The sequence below is a fragment of the Cryptomeria japonica genome, chromosome 10 (assembly GCF_030272615.1).
Source record: "Cryptomeria japonica chromosome 10, Sugi_1.0, whole genome shotgun sequence".
NCBI lineage: Eukaryota > Viridiplantae > Streptophyta > Pinopsida > Cupressales > Cupressaceae > Cryptomeria > Cryptomeria japonica.
Window position 1 is genome coordinate 820560577 of NC_081414.1, and position 27805 is coordinate 820588381.

A 27805-nucleotide genomic window follows, 5' to 3' on the forward strand; every position below is an offset into this window, starting at 1 on the left:
TCAAATGGCCTCATTGAAGAAGACAATCAAGTTGAGATATTGAGTGAAGAGCTACAAATTATCATAAGTGAGCCCAGGTATGAAGAACAATTCAAAGGGGCGCTTGAAGATTTTATCACCATTATGCTATTTGAGGAAGCATTGAAAGATTTTGCAGAGGAAACACAAATGGAATCACTGCCAAAATTTTTTCTAGATAAGCAAGTTACTGGGAGTGATATGATCCATCATCAACTTCGACCTCCCGAGACTATACTTGAAGAAGAAAGGTCACCTGAGATTATCTTTGATCCACTAGAGGAGATGTTTGAAGCTCAATCCATCAAGGAGACTCTCATTTTTGAAGATATGCTGACAAAGTTTCATGAAGATGCTTGGTTTATGCAAGATATCTCAGTAAAAACAAAGAATCTTGAGCTATTCGAGGGGGCGCTGAGCTTGTTTCAAGAGGAACTTCCTAATCAAGATCAATATGTTGTGGATACTCGTGGAATGATTCGTCATCAATGGCGACCTCCTGAAGCGGCTGGTGACCTCGCTTTCAACAATACAGTTCCGTCTGAGCCTGAAATATGCCAGGTTGTTTCTTTCCTTAATCCTAGCCTTGAAAGTTATTATGATTTTGATTATGGGGATTTTGGGAAAACAACTTGCATTTGGATTGATCATGGTCCTAACGAATTACCTCAGTTGATCATTTTGAGTGAAAACTTGCTTGAGTATGAGAGATGCATGGTGAGAGTTTGCCTTTCTGTATTTAAGGATGAATTTGCCCGATTGAGAACCATCACGTTTGCCATGCTCCTGTTGCACAACCTGAGAAATCATGTAAAGTCATGTACATATTTTGCTTCTTTGAGTCGTGTCGAGTCTAGGACTCTTGTATATAGGTTTAGAGTAGGTTTTCTTTTCGTGTTTTAGATTAGAGGTCTTTTGAGCCTTGTTCTTGATTTGCCTTGAGTCATTTGACTCATGATCTAGTGTGGCTCAGGTAGTTTAGTTGTTTGCTTTCTTTAGTTTGCTTTTGGTGTGTGTTTTAGTTTAGTTTGCTTTGGGTCGGTCTGTCGGTCGGTTTGCTTTTGTTTAGGTGTCTTGAGTGGGAGCCTCCATTTTGTGAGAAAGGCGTTTGTGTTGTTGCTCACACACTGGCAACATCCTGGATCTTATGTTAGACTCATTTCTTAGATATCTATTCATGAAGTGCTCGGAATCCGAGGTTGTTCCTCTTTAGCTTTATCATCTGATCAGGACCTGTATTTGACTTGGAAGGGAATCATTTTCTGTGTCTTGATGCCGACATCTGTTGATTACTATATCTTCACACATTAAAAGACTCCGAGTCATTATGGTTTTCAGGCAAAGCTGTGATTGGTGAAAAATCTAAAATCTGGCTTCAGCGCCACCGCAATTCTCAAACCCTAGTAAGCTTCACTGCTTACGAGCCAAAGGAATTGACGAAGAGAAAAAGCAATATCAAAAAAAAATGAGAAGAAAGAGAAAATGAAAGAGAAAAATGAAGAGAAAAATGATGAAATGAAATATCAAAATTGGCTAAAGGGAATATGCGAGTAACTCCATCGGGGCTATAGACGCCTGACTGGCAATGGAGCAATATTCATGAGCTTGCGGCGATAACCTCGTCGGGACTATGGACGTCTGACTGGCAGCGAGGCTCTATCCAGGATGCTTTTGAAGTTTAGATAAACTACGTAGCTAATCACAGGGGAACCTGAAGGTTATAGTTGTCTTGTCGAGAGGAATAAATACACTTGCACACACCTGGGTAATCAAAGACTAAGTGTCTAGATTTGGTTAAAGATTCTCCTTCTACTTTGAGTGCATTTTCTAATCTCTTGATGAGCTCGGTTGAATTTTCCAGAGGTTCTAGGTGTCGATTGAGTCTTTATCTCTGAAATGTTTTTCAACATTTATTCAAGGTGGCGCTAGATGTTGTGACGTTTTCACACATCGCCCCATTGCAAATGGGGACCCATGTTTTTTTTGCTCGTTTTGTTCGTTTTCGCTTTGCTTTTTCTAGGGTTTTGTTAGTTTGTTAGTTGTCTGGATTTAGGGTCAAGCCTTAGGGTTCTAATTACCGTCTTTTCGGACCAAAATCCAGTCGTTTTTGAGGGCTTTTGAGTTTCCTTTTCTAGAATGCAAATTTTGAATGAAATGAATTCGCCAGAATGGTCTAATTTTCAATTGGAATGTTCATGCAGAGCTTAAACTTGTCTAAGTGTTGACCGTCAATATGAATTTTTGTCTGATTGAATATTTTGACCAAATTTTGACTTTTTTGAAGTTTGATCCTGGGCATTGGAATTGATTTGTTTTCGCCTTGTGAAGTGATAAAATGTGTAAAATCATGATATTTTGGCCTGTAGGAGCAAAATCGCTCCTGTCCCTCAGTGAAGGACAGGAGCTCAATCTCAAATATCTCATCATTCTTGCAGAGTCCAGACAAATTTTACGTTTGAAGTGATGGAGAACGGCGAGATCTTTCCATTGAATATAAATTGAAGATTTTCATGAGCACAGAAATGCCTCAAGGAGGAAAATCGCTCCTGTCCCTCAATGAAGGACCGGAGCTACAATTCAAATTTCGTCTTGTCCTTGCAAGATTTCGACAACTTAATGATTTGAGGACGTCCAAGGGAAGATGCTTTGCCAAATGAATATAATTTGAGATGCAAAAACGAAGGAGAATGACCTATATTGACCAAATCGCTCCTGTCCCTCTCCAAGGGACCAGGGCGAGGTACCTTGTAGCTCTCGTCCCTCTCCCAGGGACCAGAGCGATTTCCTTCATTATGCAAAATCCAGACAAAGGTCAAGGCAAGTTTACGTTCAAAAACAAGGAAAAACATGAGATAAATGCGTTGAATATAAATTGAAGATTTTTGGGACGTCCATAACAGTGCTAATTGCCTAAATCGCTCCTGTCCCTCAGTGAAGGACCGGAGCTACAAATCCAATTTTGCTTTGTCCTTGCAAGATTTTAACGTCTTGACGATGTTAGAAGGTCCAAAGAGGTGCATTTTATCAAATGAATATAACTTGAAGTGCTGTCGGGGAGATCAACAGGGTAGCAAGTCCGGCTTGAGTGAGGTCCTGATCCTGAAATTTGGCTAAGTCTGGAATGTCCTGATCCTGAAATTTGACTAAGTCTGGAAACTGAAAAACCTCCAAAAACTAGATTTTGCAATATAACTCCTGGAGGTCTGAAACCACTCTCAAACATCCTGAAAGTATATATGGAATATAACTTAAAGTATAAGAAAGAAGAAACATAGAAGGAAATGTCACTTATACTTAAATGTTATATTCCATTAAAATTGTCCTGATCGAGAGTGCGAAAAGTCAAATTTCGCTCGTGTCCTTCTCCAAGGGTCCAGAGCGAAATGCGCTCGTGTCCCTCTCCAAGGGACCAAGGCGAATCGCTCGTGTCCCTCACCAAGGGACCAGAGCGAAAATGCTTAGTTGAGCCATTCCTGACCTTGTTTGGACGAATCGAGACATCAAAGGCATGGTGAAGGACGAAATGAGCATGATAGAACATCCAGACTTGATCAAAAAACAATGAAATGATGAAGTTTTGCCTAGAGGGTCAAATTCGCTCCTGTCCCTCACTGAAGGACCAGAGCGAAGTTCTTCATAAGGTACGATCTGGGCAAAGATCAAGCAAATTTTATGTTCGAAGGCAAGAAAGGAGGTCAATCGAACCCGTTGAAGACAAATTGAAGATTATCAAACGTCAACAAAGGACCAAAATGCTTAAGTTCGCTCCTGTCCCTCAGGAAGGGACCAGAGCGATTTTTGTTGTAGATGATTTTCTCGCCAAATTTCAACCGATCTCAAGGCATGAATGAATGAAAGGAGGCATTGCGAATCCGTTGAATATAATTTTCGAAGGTGATGAAGTGAAATGAGGCCCACAAGAGCAAAATCGCTCCTGTCCCTCAGTCAGGGACCAGGGCGATGAGGTACGTATCTTCCCACTTTTTCATTTTTGGGCACTAAACAAACATTTTTTAAATTTATTTAAATGCTAGAAAAAAATCGATATTTAATTAAAAGCATTTAAATAGCGCATGGTATGTATTTATTAATTATTTTTTGCCTTTGTAAAAAATCGAAATTTATTAATTAAAAATAAAGGCATTTAATAATTAATTATTAATTTAATAAAAATCAAAAGGGAGCGCTTGGGTTTATTTTGTCAAGGTCGGCCTTTATTATTTATTTAAAAATCGTTTTAATTGCTATATTTTGCAAAAAGTCGGCCTAAGGTCAATATGAAGGTGAGCGCCTATAAAGGAAGGTGTTTATTTCATTTTCACATCATCATTTATCATCTCTCATATGCAACTTGGAGAAGGCAAAAGAGGAGCGAATTTCATACAAAGGAAGGGCGAAATTATCATTCAAGAAGAGGAGCGAATTCAATCAAAGGTGGTGCGAAACTACTATCCAAAGGAGAGGCGAACTTGAAGTTTCCATTTGAGCGAAGTTGCCTAGGACGTCAAAGACATATCAAAGATGGCGAAATTGCTAACTTGAAGAGGAAATCATGTCCAAGACTTGAAGGGTGGCGAAGTTGATAAGAGGAACGTTCTTTTGAAGATCACATCAAGACCATCTTATTTCAAATTTCGCCTAGGCGAATTTTATTCATTTTGCATTTTAGAGTTAAGCTCTCAAGTAAGGTATGGCAAGATCTCTTGTTTTAATTTCGAATTTTGATTGTCATTGCCTTAATTTTGTTATTTTGTTTTTCCTTAGCTCAGTCTTTTTTAGGAAATGATTAATAAAGGACTTATCATTAAGTTTCCTAAAAAATTGCTCTCTAATTTATGTTATGTATTGCAAAATCATGGTACTAATTTTGAAATGTTGTGTAGGCATCAAATGGAGGTCTCTTCAAGGAAAATCAAGCCGGATCAAGGACGGTCTTCGCCAGGACGGTCTTCGCCAGGACGATCAAGCCAAGACATGGGCGACCTCTTTCAATCCAGCATTCCAAGGCGAGGTACATCGTCATCCTGCACATCAAGGACAAAAGGAGTTAGAACAAGAGTTAATTAAAGATAGCCTCTCAACGACATCAAATTGAATATCTAGCAAGCTTCAAGTGTCAGATGAGGTGGCGTCCTAGTCATCATTTCTCCAATCAGTGAAGTCCATCTCAGCATGTCCAGATTCAATGTACTTAACTCATGGAAGGTGGCACAAACTCCGATGTACCTACCCCGGCTATCCATTGGTCGATTTTTCTAAAAGGGACATGTGTCCAAGCAATACAATTTTATCATTGGTCAAGCATTAAATGTTATGTAATGGTTGTAACAAACCCTAATTAGGGTTTTCATTGTAAAATCTTGGCCATTGATCTTGAATTGATCTAAGCCATCAAATTGTATTGTGGGCACTATATAAGCCCAGGCATTTCATTTTGTAAAGGTGGAATTTTAGAGAATTAGAGAGAGTTGTAAATAGTTGAAAGTAGTTAGAGAGTAGAATAGGAGGACAAGGCAAGAAATTGTTGCCATTGATTGTAAACAAACTCCATTTTCATTGAAGTAATGGTGAAATATGTCGTTTTCTTGCAATTTGCATGGTTTCTTGTTGAAGTCTTCAATCTTAGATGGTAGATGATTAAATGAATGGAGGGAATGTGATTGATTGATGGTGGAATTCGTACATCCATACTACTAGCAGTTTGTTGATTGCAAATTTGCCTTGTGTAGTCGACTGGAATCGTTCAGCTTAAGCTCAATTTCAATTTGTCGCCTCTTCATTGATATGCATCAACTTGGATGGTATCTATGCCTGCGGTGATGATTTGAACATCATAAAGCTCCCTTAGAAGATCGCACTAGTCTTGTGTAGATGTTCCATTGATGTCAAAACAAGATCTAGTTAGAGTTTCACCAAAAATCAAGTCATTGCTCCTACATTCTTCGTATTAAGATTAGATCCTCTCTTCGCCCTTATCCTTTTCCCATTTTTTTTAATCTAAGTTAGTCCGAGCCTGTGTCCAGCAAAGCAGATCGGAAGTTCAATGTAAGTCCCCTTGTGATTCCAGCAAATCACATCATACCACTGGAGCTTGTCCACACGTGGAGACCCCACTAAAAGAACCTTGGAGTCTACCTAACTGATCCTTTACGCGAATCTTCAGCAGTTAGAGACTATTTTCTCAAGAGAGGATAAGATACCCTTAGGTATTTTATTCTGTGTATGATTGTGTACAAAATACACGTCAACAGATACCTCTGGACCTTTGACAATTCTCTGGCTCAAAACTGCAAGCTCACAAAATGAGCTACTCAAGCTTGCTCTGAAAGGCGATTCTGAATGCAATCTACAAAATTTTGAGCCTAGGACTTCAAATTTAGGCAAAATATTTGAAGTCCTAACACTTCGGCTATGACAAATTTGGTCACTTTGCTAGAGAATGTCCTTCAAGGCCCAAGCATCAAGCTGTTGCAACAAATGTTGAACATGCTTCTCCTCTTAGAGAATCAAGTGAAAATTCAAAGGGTTTCTTATTTATTTCTGCCCTTTCAAGTAATGTTCCCTTTGATAGTAATACTTGGCTGATTGACAGTGGAGCTTCTCATCATATTACTGGATATCGTGAACATCTCTCGAATCTGATTGAAAAGGATTCTCACTTGCATGTTATCATTGGTGATGATGCTTGTTATTCAGTGAAAGGAGCTGGTACCACTTCTTTTCATTTGGATTCTGGAATTCCTCTTCATCTGAGTGATGTGCTATTTGTTCCTAGAATCAAGAGAAATCTGATTTCTATCTCAGCTTTGGAAGATAAAGAATATCAGGTTGCATTTGCTTAAGGCAAAGTTCTTGCATGGAAGAAGAACTCTAGCATCAAAATAACTTGTGAGATTGGTGTTCATCATGACAGTCTATATAGACTTTCAGCTCGTTCTGTTCATGCATTAGCTCATGATTCAATGACTTCTAATGAGTTGTGACATAAAAGATTTGCTCATCTAAATTTCATAACTCTTTCCTCCATGGAGAAGATGGTCATTGGTCTTCCTAAGTTCAATCAAGATCATGATGGTGTCTGCAAAGGATGTGCTCTAAGTAAGAACATTAAAAGTCCTTTTCACTCTAGTGCAAGTAGAGCAAAAGAAATTCTAGAGCTGATTCATTTTGAATTGTGTGGTCCTATGTTTGTTGCTCCTTTAAGTGGTTTTTGGTACTATGTTACTTTCATTGATGATTTCTCTTGTAAGACATGGATATACTTTTTGAAATCTAAAGAATCTGATGAAGTGTTGTCTAGATTTAAAGAGTTCAAAGCTATAGTAGAGAATTTGTCTGATAAGAGGATCAAAGTTTTAAGATCTGACAATGGGGGTGAATATACTTTTGGTTTATTTCAAAAAAATTGTATTGAAGCTGGGATTAAGAGGGAGTTTTGTGTCCCTTATAATCCTCAACAAAATGGAATTGTTGAAAGAAAGAACAAGTCTATTGTTGAGGCAGCGAAGGCCATGATCCACGATCAAGGTCTTCAAATATTTATTTGAGCAGAAGCTTGCAAGACAACTGTTTTTGTTCAGAATCGTAGTCCACATCAAATTCTAGATAATATGACACTTGAAGAAGCTTTCACAGGTTCTAAACCAGATATTAGTCATTTCAGAATTTTTGGATGTCCAACGTATATTCATATTCCAAAAGATAAGAGAACTAAGTTAGAGCCTTCAAGAAAGAAAGGCATTTTTGTTGGTTATAGTGAATCATCAAAAGCATATAGAATTTACATTCTAGTTCAAAAGCAAATTGAAATCAGCAAAGATGTCTCTTTTGAAGAAGATGTAGCTTGCAAAAGGTCTAAAGAATCTAATATGGAAATTGATAGAGAAGATTTTGTGCCTTCTCAAGATATGGATATGGCTGTCCCGGATTCCCCTTCAGAGATTCAGAGGGAGACTACAGAGTTAAAAGATTTTGTTGATCCTGTTGATCCTACAAATACTTCTGCTGGCCCATGTAATGCTTCAGCTAATAAGAAGAGACCTTTGTGGGCAAGGCATACTATGCAAGAGGCTGAAAAATATGTAGCCCCACGTGGTATTTTCAAGGAAAATAAAAGACCTCATAAGTTTGCAGGATATGTTGCTTTGATGAGTCATATTGTAGCATCTGAGCCTTCAAGTTTTGAGGAGGCTTCAAAGCAGCAAGTATGGAAGGATGCCATGATGGAGGAGTACCAAACCATAATCATGAATGATGTGTGGGAAATAGTTCCTAGGCCCAAAAGTAAATTTGTTGTTTTTTCTAAGTAGTTGTTCAAAATTAAACATGCAGCTGATGGAAGTGTTGAAAAGTATAAAGCTAGATTTGTAACTAAAGGTTTTTCTCAGAAGGAAGGTATAGACTATGAGGAGACCTTTGCTCCTGTAGCTCGATATACTTCTATCAGAACTATTATTGCTATTGCAACTATTAAAGGGTGAACATTACATCAGATGGATGTAAAGACAACATTCTTAAATGGTGTAATTGAAGAAGAAGTTTTTATTGAGCAGTCAGATGGTTTTGTGATCCATGATAAAGAGTCACATGTATGCAGATTGAAAAAGGCCTTGTATGGCCTTAAGCAAGCTCCGCGAGCATGGCATGAAAAAATTGATCATTATTTGTTGAGCTTGGGTTTTCTCAAAAATGATGCAAATTCAAATATCTACTTCAAGGTAATTGATGATAAAGCCTTAATTTTAGTTCTATATGTTGACGATTTATTTTTTACTAGAGAGGATGACCTCATAGCTAGATGTAAGAAAGAGTTAGCTTCTGAATTCGAGATGAAAGATCTTGGTTTGATGCATTATTTTCTTGGTTTAGAAGTGTGGCAAACATCAAATGAAGCCATATTGAGTCAAGGGAAATATGCCATTGACCTTCTGAAAAGATTTGGTATGTTAGATTGCAAGTCTATGGCAACTCCCATGGAAGCAAATCTGAAAAAGTTACATGAGGTTGCAGCTAGTTCAGACTTACTTGATCCTACTATGTATAAGCAATTGATTGGATCTTTAATATATTTAATCAATACAAGGCCTGACATTTGTTATGCTATTAGCACTCTCAGTCAGTTCATGTGTGAGCCTAGACAAATTCATTTTGTTGCAGCTAAACATATATTGAGATATGTGCATGGTACAGTGGGATATGACCTGAAATATACTTCTTGTGAAGTTCTGAAATTGCAAGGTTTTTCTGATTCAAATTAGACAGGATGTGTCCCTGACATGAAGAGCACTTCAGGATGTTGTTTCAGCCTAGGTTCAGCTATGATTTCCCGGTGCAGCAGAAAACAATCATGTGTTGCTTAGAGTACAGCTGAAGCGGAATATGTTGCAGATTGTGTGGCTGCAAGAGAAGCAATGTGGCTTTGCAAATTGCTCACAAGATTGTTTGGGCAGCCTTTGGAACCTACAGTGATTCTTTGTGATAACCAAAGTTATGTGAAGCTTTCGGTTAATCCTGTTTTCCATGATAGAACCAAGCATGTGGAAATAATATATCATTGCTTGAGAGAGATGGTTCAAAGAAAAACAGTGGAGCTCAAGTACATTTGCACTGAAGAGCAAACAGCGGACATTCTCACCAAGCCACTTCCTAGAGTGAAGTTTTGTTATTTCCAAGACAAGCTTGGCATTGTGGAGAATGATGCTCTTGCTAAGAAAGAATCTCAACTTTAATGAATCTTTTACATGTTGTTAATGACTTCTTCTCTGTGAGGGAGAAGCTCGAGGTGCAATCTCTTGTAATGCATTTTTCTCTGTGACGGAGAAATTTGAGGTGAAAGCCCTTCAAGCTCTTTTCACTAATGGGAGTAGCCATAGTGGATATCATGTTGAGAGACTCCATGACAACATCACGTTGAGTGACCCTGTGATGAGAGCTTGTGTTATTTCACTCATGGCAGTAGCCATGGTAAACATCATGTTGAGTGAATCCATGATGCCTATCACGTTGAGAGAATCCGTGATTAAATTTTGTTGTTTTCATATTGTGCTTGTCATGTTGAGAGACTCCATGACTTGAAAATCAGTTAATGATATCTCCTTTGTTAAGAGGGAGTGTTAATGTTTGTAACTTCAGTAGATATCTTTTCTTGCCGTGGTTGTGGAATTCTCTTTAATTTGTTGCATCTTTGTTCACTTCATAAAATTTGAGCTCTATATACGTTGTGACTTTACTGGAAGTGTTTCAATTCTTTTTGTACTTATCAACACTATTCTTGCATTGATTTTTGCACGTATCGTATTCTCCTTGTATTTCTTAAGGGAAGAAATTATTTCTCGTCTTCATCCGTATAAGCTTCGTTGGTGTAAGATTCACGTGTGCCATCACCTTGGTGTCTCTTGTCAGTGCGGGAGGAGTTTCAAGTTGTTTTGTAACTGTCGCCAAATTCTTGATGTCTTAGCTTTCCATCTTCCGTCCTCTCGAGATATATTGTTTCGTGCGCCTATTCTTTCTTCTGCACGTGTATTGTAATAGGTTGTATGGGAGTGCAAAGTAATTCTTAAGCAAGGCAATTTTATTATATGCTTTCAGTAATCTTTTGCGGACGTATTTGAAGGAATGATATCGTCTTCAGCTATCTTGTAGTTTTTCGATCTTCCAGTATAATCCTTTTGTGTTCAATTGATATGTGACCTTGTCATGTTGTAGAAAGGTCATATTCTGAATGTAAGGTAGAAGTCATCATTTTCAGAAGCGCGCCTGTTCTTTCTTCTGCGCGTGTATTGTAACAGGTTGTATGGGAGTGCAGAGTAATTCTTAAGCAAGGCAATTTTATTATATGCTTTCAGTAATCTTTTGCAGACGTATTTGAAGGAATGATATCGTCTTCAGCTATCTTGTAGTTTTTCGATCTTCCAGTACAATCCTTTTGTGTTCAATTGATATGTGACCTTGTCATGTTGTAGAAAGGTCATATTCTGAATGTAAGGTAGAAGTCATCATTTTCAGAAGCTTCTTGACTTATACTATTGATTGTTAAAGTGATAACAATCATTGCTTGTTAGGCTTAAAAGCATTGTATTAGATTCATAGAGATAATAAAATTCAATTTTGGTGTGGTTGGGTTTTTCACCCTCAGGTGGAGGGTTTTCTCAGGATAAGTCCTTGTGTCTCTTGTTTTGTGTTTTCAGATTCTGAAATTTTATCTTTCTAGTTCTAATTTTAAAATTGTGGACCTTCAGCTATGCTGGCCCACATCCCATGACCCCTTTTCCTGGTAAGCCATCAAAGTTGCCTATCCTGAATAAATTGTTGGCTTGATGATGATTTTTGTATTGGATAACTTTATGTGTTGTCATTGGTGGAACACATACACACACACACATATGTTCATATTGTCATGGTCATCTTAGTTAAGTCAAACCAATACTACTCCTAAGTCTTCGTATTGCAAACCGGTATCATATGTATAGAGAAGTCCAACCGATATGAAGGTGTCTAAACCGGTATATACAGGTAAGATAATTGGTTTTGGTCAGTTCCACTGACACCAGTTTCGAGATGCAGCAGAGAGCGACAAAGAGGCACATGGACACAATCGGTATGAGTTGGAAGCGGTGAACACTAAACCGGTATCGGTGTTCAAACCAATTTCACTGATTGTGTGATGAGTTATCACCAGTCGTGATGTGTTATCTCTAACCGACTTTTTTGGTGATGATTTGTGATGTGTTATGAAAGATTGTCCAGATACACTGAACCTAGGAAATTGTGATGAGGTTCTTGAAGCCGACATGAAATCTAATGTCTATAAAAAAGGCATTGTGATGAGTCATTTACATATGCAAGACACGAGTTGCATTATGAGTCAGAGTTGACACGATTTATTGAAGGAGTTGCAGAGTATGTCGGTGATACAGTATTGAGTTAGCAGAAAAGGATCTATACAAGCAAGATGAGCTATTTCTCGATCATACCACCTGTTGTTTTCTAATCACTACAGTAGTTAAATCCCCTAACTGGGTAAGCTCTAACAAGCTTCATTGTACAAATCCTCTAACTAGGTGATCCACTAGTTTGGATTTGAAATCCTCTATCGAGGTTACTCCTAACAAGGTATTACCTTTTACCAAGTATAGCTTCTAACAAGGCTTTTGGAATCTCTAACAGGATTTGCTCCCAACAAAGCACTTTGTAGACCTTAACCGGTCAGTTACCTATTACTGCAGATAGTTAACTTGTGAGTTCCATCTCACCGTGGTTTTTCCCAGTTGGGTTTTCCACGTATAAACACTTGTGTTATGGTGAATGTTTTACTTATTGTGAATGTTGTTATAACACTTTGGATTGCATGCAAAGTCTTAAGTAAACTGGTTAATTGTTTTTACCGGTCTGGTTTTAAAGTGTTCTTGTTTTTGCTATCACCGATTAACACCCCCCCCCCCCTCTCAGTGCTTTATAAGTCTATCAATTGGTATCAGAGCCTAACTTCCTTAAGGCCTAACCACTTGGAAGGAAACCCTAAAGTCATTATGGGGGATATGAATTATAGAGAGATGGCTAGAATACTTGATGCAACCAGGGAAGAACTTGAAACCCTGAGAGGTAGATTCAAAACTTCACAAGTAAAGAGGAGAGAGTTGACTAAACAATTATTGGAGATCTCTGACAACAGTTCTTCAGATGAGGCCAATATTGATGCACTGGCTGAAGAAGTGGAGAAACTGAATGGTGAGAAGCTAAACCTAAGGAGAGAACTTGAAGCCCTAACAATCAGTATGAGTCAAGAACTTCAAGCAAGGAGGGCAGCTGGAGACCTGATCAAAGAGAGAGATCATGAGATTTCTAAGATCAAGCAGGAGAATGCAGCTTTGCATGCGCATTGGCAAGAGGAGAAGGAAGAGAAATAAGCATTACAGTTAGATCTTGAAATGGCAATGTCTCTTAGAGAGACTCTAAACAAGCACAATAAAGATCTTACCAAAGAGCTTACTGAGGCTAATGGGAAGCTTGACAAATTTAACAAAAGCTCCTCTATGTTGGATGAACAGATCCAATCTCAGAGAATGAAAGGTGACACATTTGGATTAGGATTCAATACATCTGAGAAAGGAGAATCTTCTAGTACCAAGAGCAGCATGCATGAAGGTAAAATTGCTCCTAAGGCTAAGAAGCCTACTGGTAAGAAAACTTACAAACCTATTTGCTTTATCTGTCACAAACCTGGACATACTGCTAATGTGTGTAGAAGCAAATCTAATGAGAACACAAGCTATAATGCTAATACTAGATATGTGTCTAGAAGATTTGAAGGTCATTGTTACACATGCAATATGTATGGACATAGATCAGTTGACTGCAGATATGGAGCGAACAATCTGGCACCTAACATGAATCCAAGACCTATCGGTGACTGGAAAAGGACTTATGACAACCGGAGAAACATGAACTGGCAAAAACCCTATGTCAACCGGTTCAGTCCCTATAAGATGGAGAAGGTAACCAATGTAATTTGCACAATTTGCAATAACTTTGGTCATGTGGCTATGAACTGCAGAAGAAGGACTGGAAGAGGTAATGCAAGACCTTGGAGAGCATTTGGGATGGCCTGCTATCATTGTCACAAACCGGGACACATGGCTAAGTTCTGTAGAGCCAAGAAGAATAAACCGGTAAACTACTCTAAAGATCAATAAGGAAAGCAGAAGGTTGATGTTGAAGAAACCAGAGTGGAGATGAACAGAATTTGGAAGAAGAAAAGTGAGGACAAGCCAGCAAAAGAATCAAACCCTTCACCTAGTGTGGAGAATGCTACACTAGTAAACTGAGCTTTTCAAAAAGCCTAAGGGGAGCATAACGGTAAATCTACTTCTGGACCCCTTGAAGAGTGTATGGTAAGAGAGTTTTGCATTTCAAGTTGTAATATGTGAATTTTTGATATTGTTATCTATCGGTTTTCTAAGGATTACCAACTGGTTATATACCTACCGGTACAGGCGAGTTTGTTAAGTGGTAATTAGGGTTTGTTACCCTATCGGTAGTGTAATAAATGCAATGGGTAAGTTAATAAAAGGAAATTTGACTAAGTTATTTTTACCCTAATTGCATTCGAAGAAGAATTTGTGAGCACTTGCAGAGCGAAACAGAGCATTGTTAGCTGATTGCGAATGGATTTGTGCTATGATTTAAAAAGTTGAATCGGATTTGAAGCGAAAGGAAGGCGAATCGGGTGTGAAAGCGAGAGAGCAACCGAAAACCCTAGCAGCTTGAAGGGAATAAGGTATTTTGATCAATCTTCTCTCGTAAGTCAGATTATTTCAAATGGCATCGTCATCTACCCTGGCAGAAAGTCTTTTTATCACTGCAAAAGCTATGGAGTCTATGGGATCGGATAAAATAGAATCATATAATGCATTGTCTCAAGTTCTTGATGGTGTTTTGATTAACAAAGATTTGTCTAGTTACATTGATTGCAAAATTGAGGATCTAGGGTCATTAGCAATCTATTCTCAGCTTAAATCTTTGTGTGATAAGAACGGGAAGATCAAACCCAAATATATTAGGGTTCATGAGAAAGGTTTTCATAACGCAGTATATTTTCTAGAAGATTTTGAAGAGGAACATGTCAGGATTATCCTTAGCCGTGTACATGGAGGAAATATGCATCTTGATAGGTCTCACACAATCACAAAGGAGGCTATTCATGCAGTAACCGGTTTCTACCAAACCGGTGAAGTACCAAAATTGAAAACAATCTCAAAGGAGACTGTTATTGCTTTGACAAAGACCACCACTGACAGTCGTGCTATATCGGTCAACAACATTGTAGATCAAGGAGTCAAATTTGCAACTATGGTTATTGGCTACCGAATATTCCATTCTAGCAGGATGAACAGTATACCATCTGTTGTTGTGCATGCCGCCTACAGGATGATGATAGAAAATCCAGATTATGACTTGTGCAAGGCAATGAGAAGTCAATTGATGCTGAACTTAGAATCAATTAAGAAGGACAACAGTCAAAAGTTTAAATATGGTCAACTGTTGATTGGTCTATTTTTCTACTTTCAGAATTTCATTCCAAGAATTGGTGATATTCAATGGTCTAAGGACATATCGGTTACAGCCCAAATCAAGAATAGCATTAAGGCTGTGAAGAACACATTTCCTGTTGCCATGAACAGATATTTTAATGAGTTTCAAAAGAGGATGAGCATGAGATTAAGGTGATCAGATGAAGTGGTGAAACACTTTCAAAAAGACATTTGTTTCACTGTAACCACTGACTTTTGCCTTATGGAGCCAGTTGAAACCAAAGAAGAAGAAATGGAAGAAATGAGCTATGAAGTCAACTATGACTTGTTAATCGGTTATGCCAACAACCTTTTGGCTTCTCCTAAGGATACAAAGAAAAAAAGACTGGGAACTTATCAAGAAAGGATTGCACCTGCTCAACCCAATAGTACCAAGGAGAAAAAGAAGAAAGTTGGTCAACCAGCTTCTGTGACCACGGGTACAAGGGTAACCAGAAGTATTCAGACCAAAAAGGAACCGGTACCCAAGGTATATGCAAAGAAGCAGACTGCAACAAGGAAGAGAGGAAGACATCTCATTCTTCAAGATGAATTTGAGGAAACTGATACTGAAGAAGAGACAAAGAAAATGAAAATGACTGCAACAAGGAAGAGAGGAAGACATCTCATTCTTCAAGATGAATCTAAGGAAACTGATACTAAAGAAGAGACAGAAAATGAAAGTGACTGGTAAGAAATCCAAACCAATAGTAGACATTTCTAAACAAAGTACTCCTATTAATGTTTCAACATTCAAACCAATGAGTGATTTTGAGAGGACTTTAAAAACATTAAGGAGGAAATGGTTTGATAATGTAAAAGAATTTTTGATTCATTTGATGAAGGTTAGAAACAAGAAGTGGTAAAAGAGGCAATCAATCACCTATGTCAATACAACCGATTAGCACAAGATATTAAAAAAGACAATTCTGATTCTTTATATTCAATACTTGAAAATAAATGACAAATGGTCTTAGATAAGGATCAAGAAATTATTGATAGAGTTTTTATTCAATATTTTCCTGAGTTGTCTCGAGATGAGTTGTTAGCATTGCTTGATAAGTACAAAGGGCAGTTTCATTCTAAATCAAGGGGACTAAGGTTATTGGATGGAAAGTTTCAACCTGTTGAAGATGATACTCATCTTATAGCTCAAGATATTCAAAGGATGAATGCACTATTGAAAGGATATGATAATAAACCTGATCAAACTAACACTGGAGCTCCACCGGAGCTAGATGCTGAAGAGTTTATTACACCAAATGTTATCTATCCTGTCAAAGATAAGGATGACACAAGTTCCACACCGGTCATATTCTCAGTGGATGAAGTTGAAGAGATTGTTGATACTGTTGATCTAACCGGCAATGACATTGAACCTGTTAAAGAAACTAAACACCGGCTACAGAATCAAATGTGGATATTCAACCACCACCGATCGAGAGACACATTGTTGAAAAACAACTGTCACCGGTCACTAAATCCACTCTGGAGGATCAATTAAAGAAAGAGAAAGAGAAAACAGAAGAGAAGATAGCAGAGAAAAAGGATGAAAAGGAAAAAGAAAAGGTGAAGCAGCAAACTGATGATGATGATGACTCAATCAGTATACAAGGTCCAATTGATGTGGACAAATTAAGCGCATCTGAACTTATGGAGATTGCTTCTGTTATGCAATCTAGGGCTTAAAAGAAAAGATTGAAAGAGCAGAGAAAAGAAGCAGAAACAATTCAGACTGTTGTTGACATTTTGTCAAGTCTCCTACCGAAGACTGACACTGGTAATTTGTCTACCCCTATTGCCAAGCTTGGACAGCTAGTTACTGATGCTACTGACCAAATGAAATCACTTGAAGAGGTAGCACATGCCTTAGCCGAAAAAGGTTATAGGAAGAAAAGGGGAGAACAACTAATGTCAGATATAGATAAAGGCAAGATTGCTTTATCTGTGAATAAAGATCTTTTGAGAACTCCTATAGAAAAAGGAGGTAAAATTTTGGCTAATATATCTAAAGTTTCTTTCTTCTATTCTGATTTAAAGCAAAAGCGTGAAGAAACAGAGAAAGAACTAGAGTGGATAAGTGCTGCATATAACCCTGTATAGGATTCGGCTTTAGATTTTGGCAAATCGGTTAATGCTTTGCAACATCTGTTAGCTATCTATGATTTTGAACAGGTTAAGTGAGTCAGATCCTTGAAAGAACTGAAGAACCAGTTGATCCTATAACTTGAAATTCTACAGAGGGCATATAAGGATTCTGAAGCAATTTTGGCTACACCAGAGATGAGCACAGTGGATGCTATGGAAGAATTTTCTACACAAGTTTTGACAACTGTTGAGATCACTGAAACATTGTTAGAAACATAGGATAATGATTTTGCATAGATGAAGTCTCATTTCATTGACATTTTCTTAAGACTTCCATTGTAAAAACTCTTATATTTATATATGCAGTTTTTTATGCAAATTTTGATGTAATATATATGTATTTTACTTTTCAATTTGGCATTGTTGTCAAAGGGGGAGTAGAAATATGTATGTGATGTAAAATTTTGTATGTACTGTTAAGGGGGAGTCTGTACATTTTTGTAAGCACACTTAGTTGTCTCAAAATTTTCTAAGTGTTGCCATCAATGCCAAAGGGGGAGATTGTTGGCTTGATGATGATTTTTGTATTGGATGACTTTATGTGTTGTCATTGATGAAACACATATACACACGCACATATGTTCATATTGTCATGGTCATCTTAGTTAAGTCAAACCGGTACTACTCCTAAGTCTTCATATTGCAAACCGGTATCATATGTATAGAGAAGTCCAACCGATATGAAGGTGTCTAAACCAGTATATATTGACAACCGATATATACAAGTAAGATAATTGGTTTTGCTCAATTCCACTGACACCAATTTCGAGATGCAGCGGAGAGCGACAAGGAGGCACATGGAGACAATCGGTATATGAGTTGGAAGCGGTGAACACTAAACCGGTATCGGTGTTCAAACCGATTTCACTGATTGTGTGATGAGTTATCACCGGTCATGATGTGTTATCTCTAACCGACTTTTTTGGTGATGATTTGTGATGTGTTATGAAAGATTGTCCAGATACATTGAACCTAGGAAATTGTGATGAGGTTCTTGAAGCCAACATGAAATCTAATGTCTATTAAAAAGGCATTGTGATGAGTCATTTACATATGCAAGATACGAGTTGTGTTATGAGTTAGAGTTGATACGATTTATTGAAAGAGTTGCAGAGTATGTCGGTGATGTAGTATTGAGTGAGTAGAAAAGGATCTATACAAGCAAGATGTGCTATTTCTAGATCATACCACCTGTTGTTTTCTAATCACTACAGCAGTTAAATCCCCTAACTGGATAAGCTCTAACAAGCTTCATTGTACAAATCCTCTAACCAGGTGATCCATTAGTTTGGATTTGAAATCCTCATTCGAGGTTACTCCTAACAGGGTATTACCTTTAACCAGGTATATCTTCTAACAGGGCTTTTGGAATCTCTAACAGGATTCGCTCCCAACAGAGCACTTTGTAGACCTTAACCGGTCAGTTACCTATTACTACAGATAGTTAACTTGTGAGTTCCATCTCACCGTGGTTTTTCTCAGTTGGGTTTTCCACGTATAAACACTTGTGTTATGGTGAATGTTGTTATAACACTTTGGATTGCATGCAAAGTCTTAAGTAAACTAGTTAATTATTTAACCGGTCTGGTTTTAAAGTGTCATTGTTTTTGCTATCACTGATTCACTCCCCCCCCCTCTCAGTGCTTTATAAGTCTCATAAATCACATATGAACTCATGTAGAAAGATTGGGAACGCCTCTCCTTCAAATCCTTTAACTACTCATGCACATAATGACAGATCAATCTCGCCCAATCCACTATCCCATTGGCGTTCATGACTTCACCAACGGAGAAGAACATCCAGGTTTCAAAAGTAAAAGCATGTTGGCTCCCCATAATCCTATTCAGCATCATCACTAGGTCTACGTACTCCTACTTGAAGTCGAGACTAGTCATTTGCTTAGGCATCTTGGAGATATGAGGTCTTGGCTTCTTCATCCATGTCTTGTTGATCTTCTCAGCGCATCTATCAGGACCCGCAGTATATATTGTCGTCGCTCTATCCTTAGTCCTGTAAGTCATGGAATGATAAAATGGAATTCCAAAGGTCTCCCCGTTAGCCTCTAGAGTTAGGTTGGCAAGAAGCTTTCCGTCTGACATCAGAATTGCCCTTCTTTTTGAATTGTAGTGCTTTGCGCATTCTAGAATCAATTCTGGACATTGAAAGGCTGGAGGAAAATCAATTACCGAGACAATTCCGCTTTTAACTATTTTGGCAGTGGTAGGTGAGTCCAGCTGTTCCAAACATTCTAATCTAGAAAGCAGCCAAGTTGAAAGTCCCCAAGTCGGTGTCGCTGATTTCCCTCCACTTGGAGAAGATTTTAGATTCCGGAAGGAATCCTTTCATCTCGCTCTTAAACTATGTTTGCCTAGAAGTAGCCGCCACCTTACTTGATTCTACCATTTCTGCAAAACCAAAAACAAATCAACATTACAATCATTATTAAAAATACAATGGCAGAGAAGAAATTCCAGCCTGAAAAATTCCTTATCGAAAATAAAATAAAACCTTCGAGATCAAGAGCTTCTTGAAAAGAAATAAAATTCTTCACTTTTGAATCCTTGCTACTCTCCAACTTCAATTTTTTCCGAATCCGCACGTGAGAAATGAATTGTGTTTGATCGTTTATATAGAATTCCTTCACCAAGCTACCAATTTGGCGAGAGACTAATCTTAGCAAGTTGTCTTAATAATACGTCATACTTTCCTTTTCAACTTGCCATGCAAACGAGTCCCACCATTATGGTTGAGTTTCAAAATGGAAACTTTCATTAATCCTTTGAGTCATGCGTCATAACTTGGAATATTCCATCTTTTTGTGTTGCTAACTCGCCAATCTTTCCATTTTGAATTTTGAAGGGATATTCAAAAGATTTACTTCAGATTTCAACTATCTATCCACTTGGCAAGAAACCCCTGGAGAGAGAAAGTTCGTGGAGAGAGAAAATTTCACCCAGGAAGAAATTTTTGTCTTCTGAGTTCATCTTGTTCTAGGGAAGCTTTTTCATCAATTTTCCACAATTCCTATTTTTTAGGAATTTTTTCAAATTTGAGTTCCAAGGTCCAAGAGAGAAAAATCTCACTTAGCCAAATCTGTCATTATCTTGAAATTCGGATGAATTTTCATCCCTGAAAAAGGATTTTTCAATTCTTTTCCCAAGGGGAATTTTCTTTTCAATTTCATCCTTGACTCCACTCCTTCCTTGCCTTGGAATATCTTCAATCCATCCTTGGGCATGGAATTTTGATGCTATGGAAGAATTCATCATTGGAAGGAAAATTCCTTCCCTACATCACTTTAGTGCTCCATTTCATGCTTGGGCGTGAAAATCATCATAAGGAGGAATTTTGACTTGTTTCACTTTTTCCTTGACACCCCCCTATCTAGCGCCCTGATGCACACTTGGACACCAAAATCACCATGAGGAGGAATATTTTGAAATCTTTGCTTTTCCTTGACACCTTCATTCTAGCACTCATACCTGACCTTGGATGCCAATTTGGTGTCTTGGAGGAATTTTGCTTCTTGGGAAGAATTCCTTTACCCCCCTTGTCTAGCACTCCAACCCTAGACTAGGTGTTGTTTTGGCATAGTGAAGGAAAATTTGGTGTGGAGGAAAATTCCTCCACACCATAACTCTAGCGCTCCCTTAACAACTTGAGCGCTAAAGGGGCATGATGGAGGAAAACGTGTCATGGAGGAAATTTCTCAAATGACCATGATCTGGGACCCACTTCCTTTTGATATACATTTTTTATGCCTTACGAATTTCCTTCCTAACTTAGCCATTTTTCAATCGTTTCTGGATCAGGATGCCATTTTGGATCAAAGTGATTTTCTCTACTAGACTTAGAGGATTTTCAATGCTTTCTAATTCTGGGCTAGGAGTCCACACAACCATTTTTCGATCAGTCAACCTACTTTTTCAAACTTTTTGAATTTAGAAATGTTCAGGAATGTGCAGTCTTCAATGCCAGGAGCCTTGCCTGTTGATGAACCCGCCAAAAAAAGACTTACTATAAATAGTAAGTACTTCAAATGTTAAGATTAGGGCAATACAGGACAGGATAACACTTCCTAAAACTAGAAACTGCTAAAAATAGTAAGTTTGATTTTTGGCAAAATAGAGACAATTTGAGAGGTAGTGAAATCCCTAAAAAATAGGAACTTTCTAAAAATAGAGAGTTGCTTAGAATTCACTCAAATTTCACTAGCAAGTTCCTTTAAGGGTCCTAATTCCAATGCAATGTTCAGTTTTTCCAAAACCCTAAAGGAAAGGCCTCAAATCCGAGTCTCAAGGGCAAAACCCTAAAATGGACAAAATAGATTCCAGACTTGGCCAAATTTACTCAAATGACTTGCAAACTTGATCAAATTGACCTCCAAACACTTGCAAACCGAGAGGAATAAAGAGACTGCCACGAAAAGACCCAACAAACCAAAAGCCAAAAGACCAAGAGGACCTAAAAAAAAGCAGGTCCCCATTTGGAATGGGGTGATGTGTGATTAGGTCACGACAAGACCTTCAAAAATTGTTTTGATATTCTGATCATCATCTTGTTAACTCTGAGCAGATCTGAAATAACACAAGAAAATGCTCTGGACTTTGAAACTGCAACTTAACATTCTGTTGGATCTAATGGGATCCAAGCAAGTGACAATCCCTTTACAAATTATCAATTATATCATACATCACACTGGAAGTTAGAAGATCCAACAGAATGTCAACAAAGTTTTGGTTCAAGTGACAATCCCTTTACAAATTATCAATTATATCATACATCACAATGGAAGTTAGAAGATCCAACGGAATGTCAACAAAGTTTTGGATCAGGTAACTACCAAGCAAAGCAGTGATGGCTAAAAAAATAAAAATTCCAATTTCATAAAATACTTTAATACTGGAAAGAGAAGCAAAAAGGTATAGCAAATTAGTCAAATGATTTGAGAAACAGCAAAAAACAAAGACACAAATGTTCTCCGAATTTAATAAGCAGTCCAATGAATCAAAGACATAAAACTCACTCTAATGAAAGGAAGACATTGAGAGGCAAGAAAAGGTCTGCATATATCCACCAGAGAGTGGAAGCTTAAGAGGGAATAATCTCTTCCTGTTGGACAAGTACTGAGCTGAAAGAGTTTAATAGGTTTAAAAGAAGCTATTCTAAGCAGTTAATGCAGGAAACAGTTTCTGGGAACAAATTCCAAGATTCACCCAAACTTATAATTGTCTGTTGAACCAATTGCTATAAGAATTAGAAGCCAGGATTGATGACAAGACTGAAGAATGTGGCAAACAAATAGCATGAAAGCAAGCAACAATGTACACATATGAGAGAGTGCTGATGACAACATTTGTGAGAATTTACTAAATGAAAATTCTAGATGTCTCAAAACTCTGAAAATCCAGATAGCTTATATACAGACATGACTCACAGGTGAAGCCATCATTTAGGAAAGCCAATCACAGACATTAGACAAACTTATGCATGACATTCCCCTAGTGATAACTAAAGTTATAAAATAGGTTCCCAATGATGAAAAGCTTGAGATTTAGAAGCTTGGTCTCTGAGACAAAATGAAACTACAAATTCCCATGGACATGTCAAAACAGGAACTAAAGCTGGCAAAGGGATTGTGAAATCAGAGACCAGCCTAAATGAACAAAACCTGATCCACCTGATAGTTATCATAGATCATCTTGTGCTGGACATAGAATTCTTGAGAAATACCACTTCCCAACATACAAAATGTTCGTGCTAGTTTATGAATTACCTTTTAATTCTATATAAGGAAGAAGTATTTTCTCTGTTAATTATAAACAGCATTTACTTTCTAGGCTGATTTATGCTTTTAGAGTTCATTGTTTCTTGTGTCAAGATACAAGTTTCATGCGCAATAATTTCCAGTGAATAAGTTGCCCAATGAAGAACAGCTTGAGAATCTGAGGTTTGGAATCTTAGCCTCCAAGACAAAATGAAATTAGGAATTCTCATGGATGTGGCAAAACAGGAACAAAAGCTAGAAAAGATATTGGGCAATCAGAGACCAGCCTAAACAAGCAATTTCTTGTCCTTCTGAAAATGATCATAGATCAACTCATGCTGGACATAGAACTCTCAGGATATGCCTGTTTCCTCCCATGTTGAATGTTTATGCACGTACAAGAAAGAAGCATTAGCTCTGTTTCCTAAAACCAGTATATCCTTTTTACGGCTAATTTACATGCATTTAGAGTTTTTTGCTTCTCATGTCAAGATGAAAGTTTCACACACCACAAAGTAAAGCTGCCACCTTTTGGCAATTCCTATGATATATTTGTTTAGAACCTGTGATATTGTTGTATGTTGCTTCCTTCTTAATGTAAAAATCATGTTGGAATTATTTTTGAAGGACATCATGACTGTTCTGGCACACTTTAAAGTCCAGACTTCTGATGTTACAATCACATTTAACAAAAGTAAAACATATATAGAAGCTTACCTTATCAAAATTTACTATTAAAACAGATGAGCTTGTATTACATGGAATTTCAAGTTTAATCTCCATCATGCCAGGTGACTTTCTGTCCTCTGCAGGAGAAATATGTATCTTCTTAACCACATCCCAAACTAGCTTCGGTTGTCCATCCATAAAAACCTGAAGTGTATGAAAGTATAACCGCACATACCAAGGTACAACCTGGAAAACAAGAAGGCTTCTACTACAATCATGTAGAGATGATGAAACAGATGAATCATCTCCTTCCCAAAGCTCCTGCTGAGACTCAGAAGCTTTCAAAGAAATCACAATAGAGCCTCGTGCATTCCCACTTCCCATCAAAAACCTGCTTGCATGGAAAGGGGCCTGGAGAGATGACCAATTAACTGGGACCTTCCAAATTAGTCCCACATTCAGAGGATGGGACTTGTTATACTTATCAACCATGAACAAAAACACAATTGAACTGGCCCCTATTCCAGATCTGCTTTTTAAAGGAGCTGTTTCTTTCAGAACCCTGTCTGGGACGGCATTCAAGTTAAAACTTGGATAATTTGTATCACTCAGCAGAGATGGGTTTCCATTATCTTCTCTTGAACTTTCTAGATTTTGAACTAGGGTTCTCTCTAGCTCCAAAAACACACTACTTGACTTTGCAATAAGGCATTTTCCAACCAATTCACGTCCAAACAAAGAACGAATAGACCAGCTAGGCTGAATTAGCTGTCCACTAGCATAAGCCACATCATGTGCATTTCCAGGTTGAAGAACAAGGGTTAATGTCTGTTGCAACAAGGTCCCTTCAAGGTGCTTACTTGTTTTCTCAGAACTAAACTCGCCAGACAAAACACGCAACCGCTGTGAATGATAAAATCCTCGATAAATTGAAGGTCTGTCAAATAGTGCAGCAATTCCAGCTTTATCCCGACAGGGGAGAAGCTTTAACCATGGAGTAAGATTTTCAGTACACACTGCTTCTCGTGGTAATGCACCATATCTTAACCTGCTAGACGATACTTTTATGCTGTCAGAAGAGGTCGTGTGCTTTACATCTTGCATTTCAGAAGTGTTGTTAATCAAATCTGAACGAAACGTCCACTCTGGGGAAGCATACGCTGCTGATGACTCCAAAAAGTTCACAGAAGCACAAAACAAACCAGAAAGAGCATGAGTCAATTTCTTCCATGTTTCATCAACCTGATCAAGCGGAACATCAAAAATGGCCCATAATTCAACACCAGGAGGCTTGGCATTACTACTGGACAATGAATCATATCCTCCCCACCGTTCATAATTCCATCTCCCCTGAGTAAAAGACAATTCCATTTCCTGAATCCTGAATTTCTGAACCTGCTTACCAGAAAATTCAAATTAAAAACAACCATTTTGAGCCAATTAAAAACTTCCATAAAGTCATCTTTCAAAAAACTAGAGATAAGTCAGATTTTAATCAAAAATTCAAATTTCTGTTTGTGAAAATGTTCTTCCCAACAATCAATGATTTATTGAGGCAAATTTTTATTGTGTTTTGTATCACTGCAAAATGCATCCAAAAGCTTGAGCAATTCTATCCTGAATCATTTTGCACAACATACAGCACTTGAAAAAACATCTTTCTACCATGACTGAGCATCCATTTAAGTTTCCTGCATATATTAACCTAGGCATTCAATGTTTTATGTTTTTCTCTAACTCATCCAAAGTTATTGCTTTCAAATTTGCTCCATATTTCAATGTCCCCTTAGTGGCAGTATGTATCATATTTTAAGATATGTTAAAACTAAGAATCTCTCAGGACAAGATACTTATAAAAATTTAAATATTTCACTTAACAGAAAAACATGTGAAAAAGTTATGGCAATTGTAATGGCTCGGAGTAGATTATTCCAGATACCTTGTTCAATGTAGTGAGGAGGTTACAGATTAGGATGAACTTTTCTAAAGGACTTATCAGATCATTGGCTGAAAATACTAGCACTGATGTTCCTGCAGAACTTCAGATGTTCTATAATTACAAAGATGACATTGATGCCCCTGTGTATCTGGCTTAAGGCAGGGGATGTCCCAGTTGCTCTGCTTATTCCCATAGTTTATTTATATATCCAGTAGCACTTCAAGTCCTGTTAAGTGTGATAATTTTTTTCTATTCAAATTGAATCTACAGTAAGCGGCTGTCCTGTGAGTTGTTACATGCTATCCTTGAAATCCTCTATATAATATCAGTGCTGTGTATGGCAAAGTGGAGCTTCACTAAATATCCTTGCTTTAATTTTTTCACACCTCTGGGAGTCGCAACTTATGCATATTCTTACTAGGGCTGCTACGAGTAGTTTATCATGAATGCCATGTATTTCTCAGCTGAGGACCAGTCTAAAATTCAAAGCTTGTATTGTTTTGAACGTATGATAACTAAAGTTAACGGACACATTTTTTTAACCAAAAAAGAAAATATAATACATCTGGTGACGAAATAAAAAGTTTGAGGAAAAGTAACTTTAACAAACTTCCAAGACTTCTAATATAAAGCCAATTACTGATTTCAAAGCTTTTTTCTATTCCTGGATATCTACCTTCTCAGAATTCCTTAATAACTTGAAGCCAATGCCCATTTGAGTGGGGGCAGCCTATCATGTTGAATATTTAGAGTAAAGACTATTGGCTTTCGCCATTTGCAGGGCTGAAGTAATTCCTCTTGAGATTGTGTGTAATCCACACATCATCAGGATTGTCCGGCTCAGATACCAAGTGAGATAGACTCGGGTGGTAAATGAACAAACTTTTGTAGCAGATACCTAAATTTAAATCTTTGACAGAAATGCTGTGTGTAAAATTGATTAAATTACCAGACCCAATCCAGGGCACAATATATCAATGAGCAAAATCAGGTTTAAGAATCTAGGAGACACATTGCCTAAAACAGAAACAAAAATGTCATTCTCGACATACACAATTATGTGCCAAAACTCTCTTTTTTAAAAAATTATTACCAAAAAACAAAGAGTAAACCCAAAAAACTCAGATTTAAGCTAATCGGAATTTCAGTCGAATATCAGGCTTCATTATCGGAACACAACCGGTTCTCCCCCAAATTTTCCAAGGTTCCTGTTTAATGACATCAACTTTCTAAATTAAATGACGCCTCACATTCAGCTCTGATTGCGATGCCTCTTCTCAGCACAACGGTTTCATATGTGAGGCAAAATCCTTGATACAAACCCTAGATATGGGGAAGCTTAGTACCCATTCCGATATTTAGCAGTTTTCAAAAACCATCGGTTAAATCCTTCACTAAAAACGAGAATTCTGAACTCGGGGCAATAGAACTTCCCCATATTTGCTACACTGCAACGTTTTATTTTATTATATTGTTAAAGTATGTTTCAGTTGGCGTTCTTGAAACTAAAGATGTAAAATAAAACAATAGAAATAAAGAAGAAAACTTACCAGCTGATAGATGGCTTTAGGAAAAATCTTGTGGTGGCGCCCATAGATGTTTGTAGGAGGCAAACTGTTAGTAAAATCAAAGTGAGCCAAAACTTTTCGATCTGGCAGTGGCCTTAATATCAATTCTTCAATATATTCCTCTTCCGGCAGCTCCCGATGCCTGTGTGCCGAAGCTTGTTGAAAAGCGGGTGCTGCTGATAACAGAAGAAGTAATAAAATATTCACAGTAGTTGTTTCGATCCCCATTGCTTCTGCTAATGAAGAGGGCCTGATCACATTTGAAATTTATTCATGGAAGGCACGTAAATTTGTTTCTTTTGCTCATTTGAGCCTAGTGAAGATCTGCATTCTCAAACGGTTTTAATGTTTAATTGGTGATAAAACTAGCAGGCTCACTTTTATGTGTAATTAAGTATGCCCATAGCGAGGTGTATTTCATTGTGATTTATTTTGTTGCAGTGTAGAATGATGGATTTTATTGTCTTTTCGAAATGATTGATTAATGGATCAGCAATATTTGATAGAATACAATTACAATTTTAAAAAATGAATGAGGTGAATAATTTTATTCATAATTTAATTAGGTTATTCAATTATTATTATTAATTACTAATGTTTGTAATTGATTTTTTTTTTGTTTTCATA

General features: G+C 37.6%; 1 protein-coding gene across 1 annotated transcript in view; it reads right to left on the reverse strand.

The window, feature by feature from the left end:
* Positions 1–27583, reverse strand: part of LOC131036177 (uncharacterized) — a 119942-nt gene extending 92359 nt beyond the window's left edge. Inside the window, exons 1-2 of the mRNA XM_057968004.2 lie at positions 27161–27583; positions 23720–25066 (exon numbers count right to left, since the gene is read on the reverse strand). Coding sequence (XP_057823987.2) covers positions 23720–25066; positions 27161–27406 — 1593 coding nt within the window. The 5' untranslated portion in view covers positions 27407–27583. The remainder of the gene's footprint in view (positions 1–23719; positions 25067–27160) is intronic.
* Between the last annotated feature and the right edge of the window lie 222 nt (positions 27584–27805).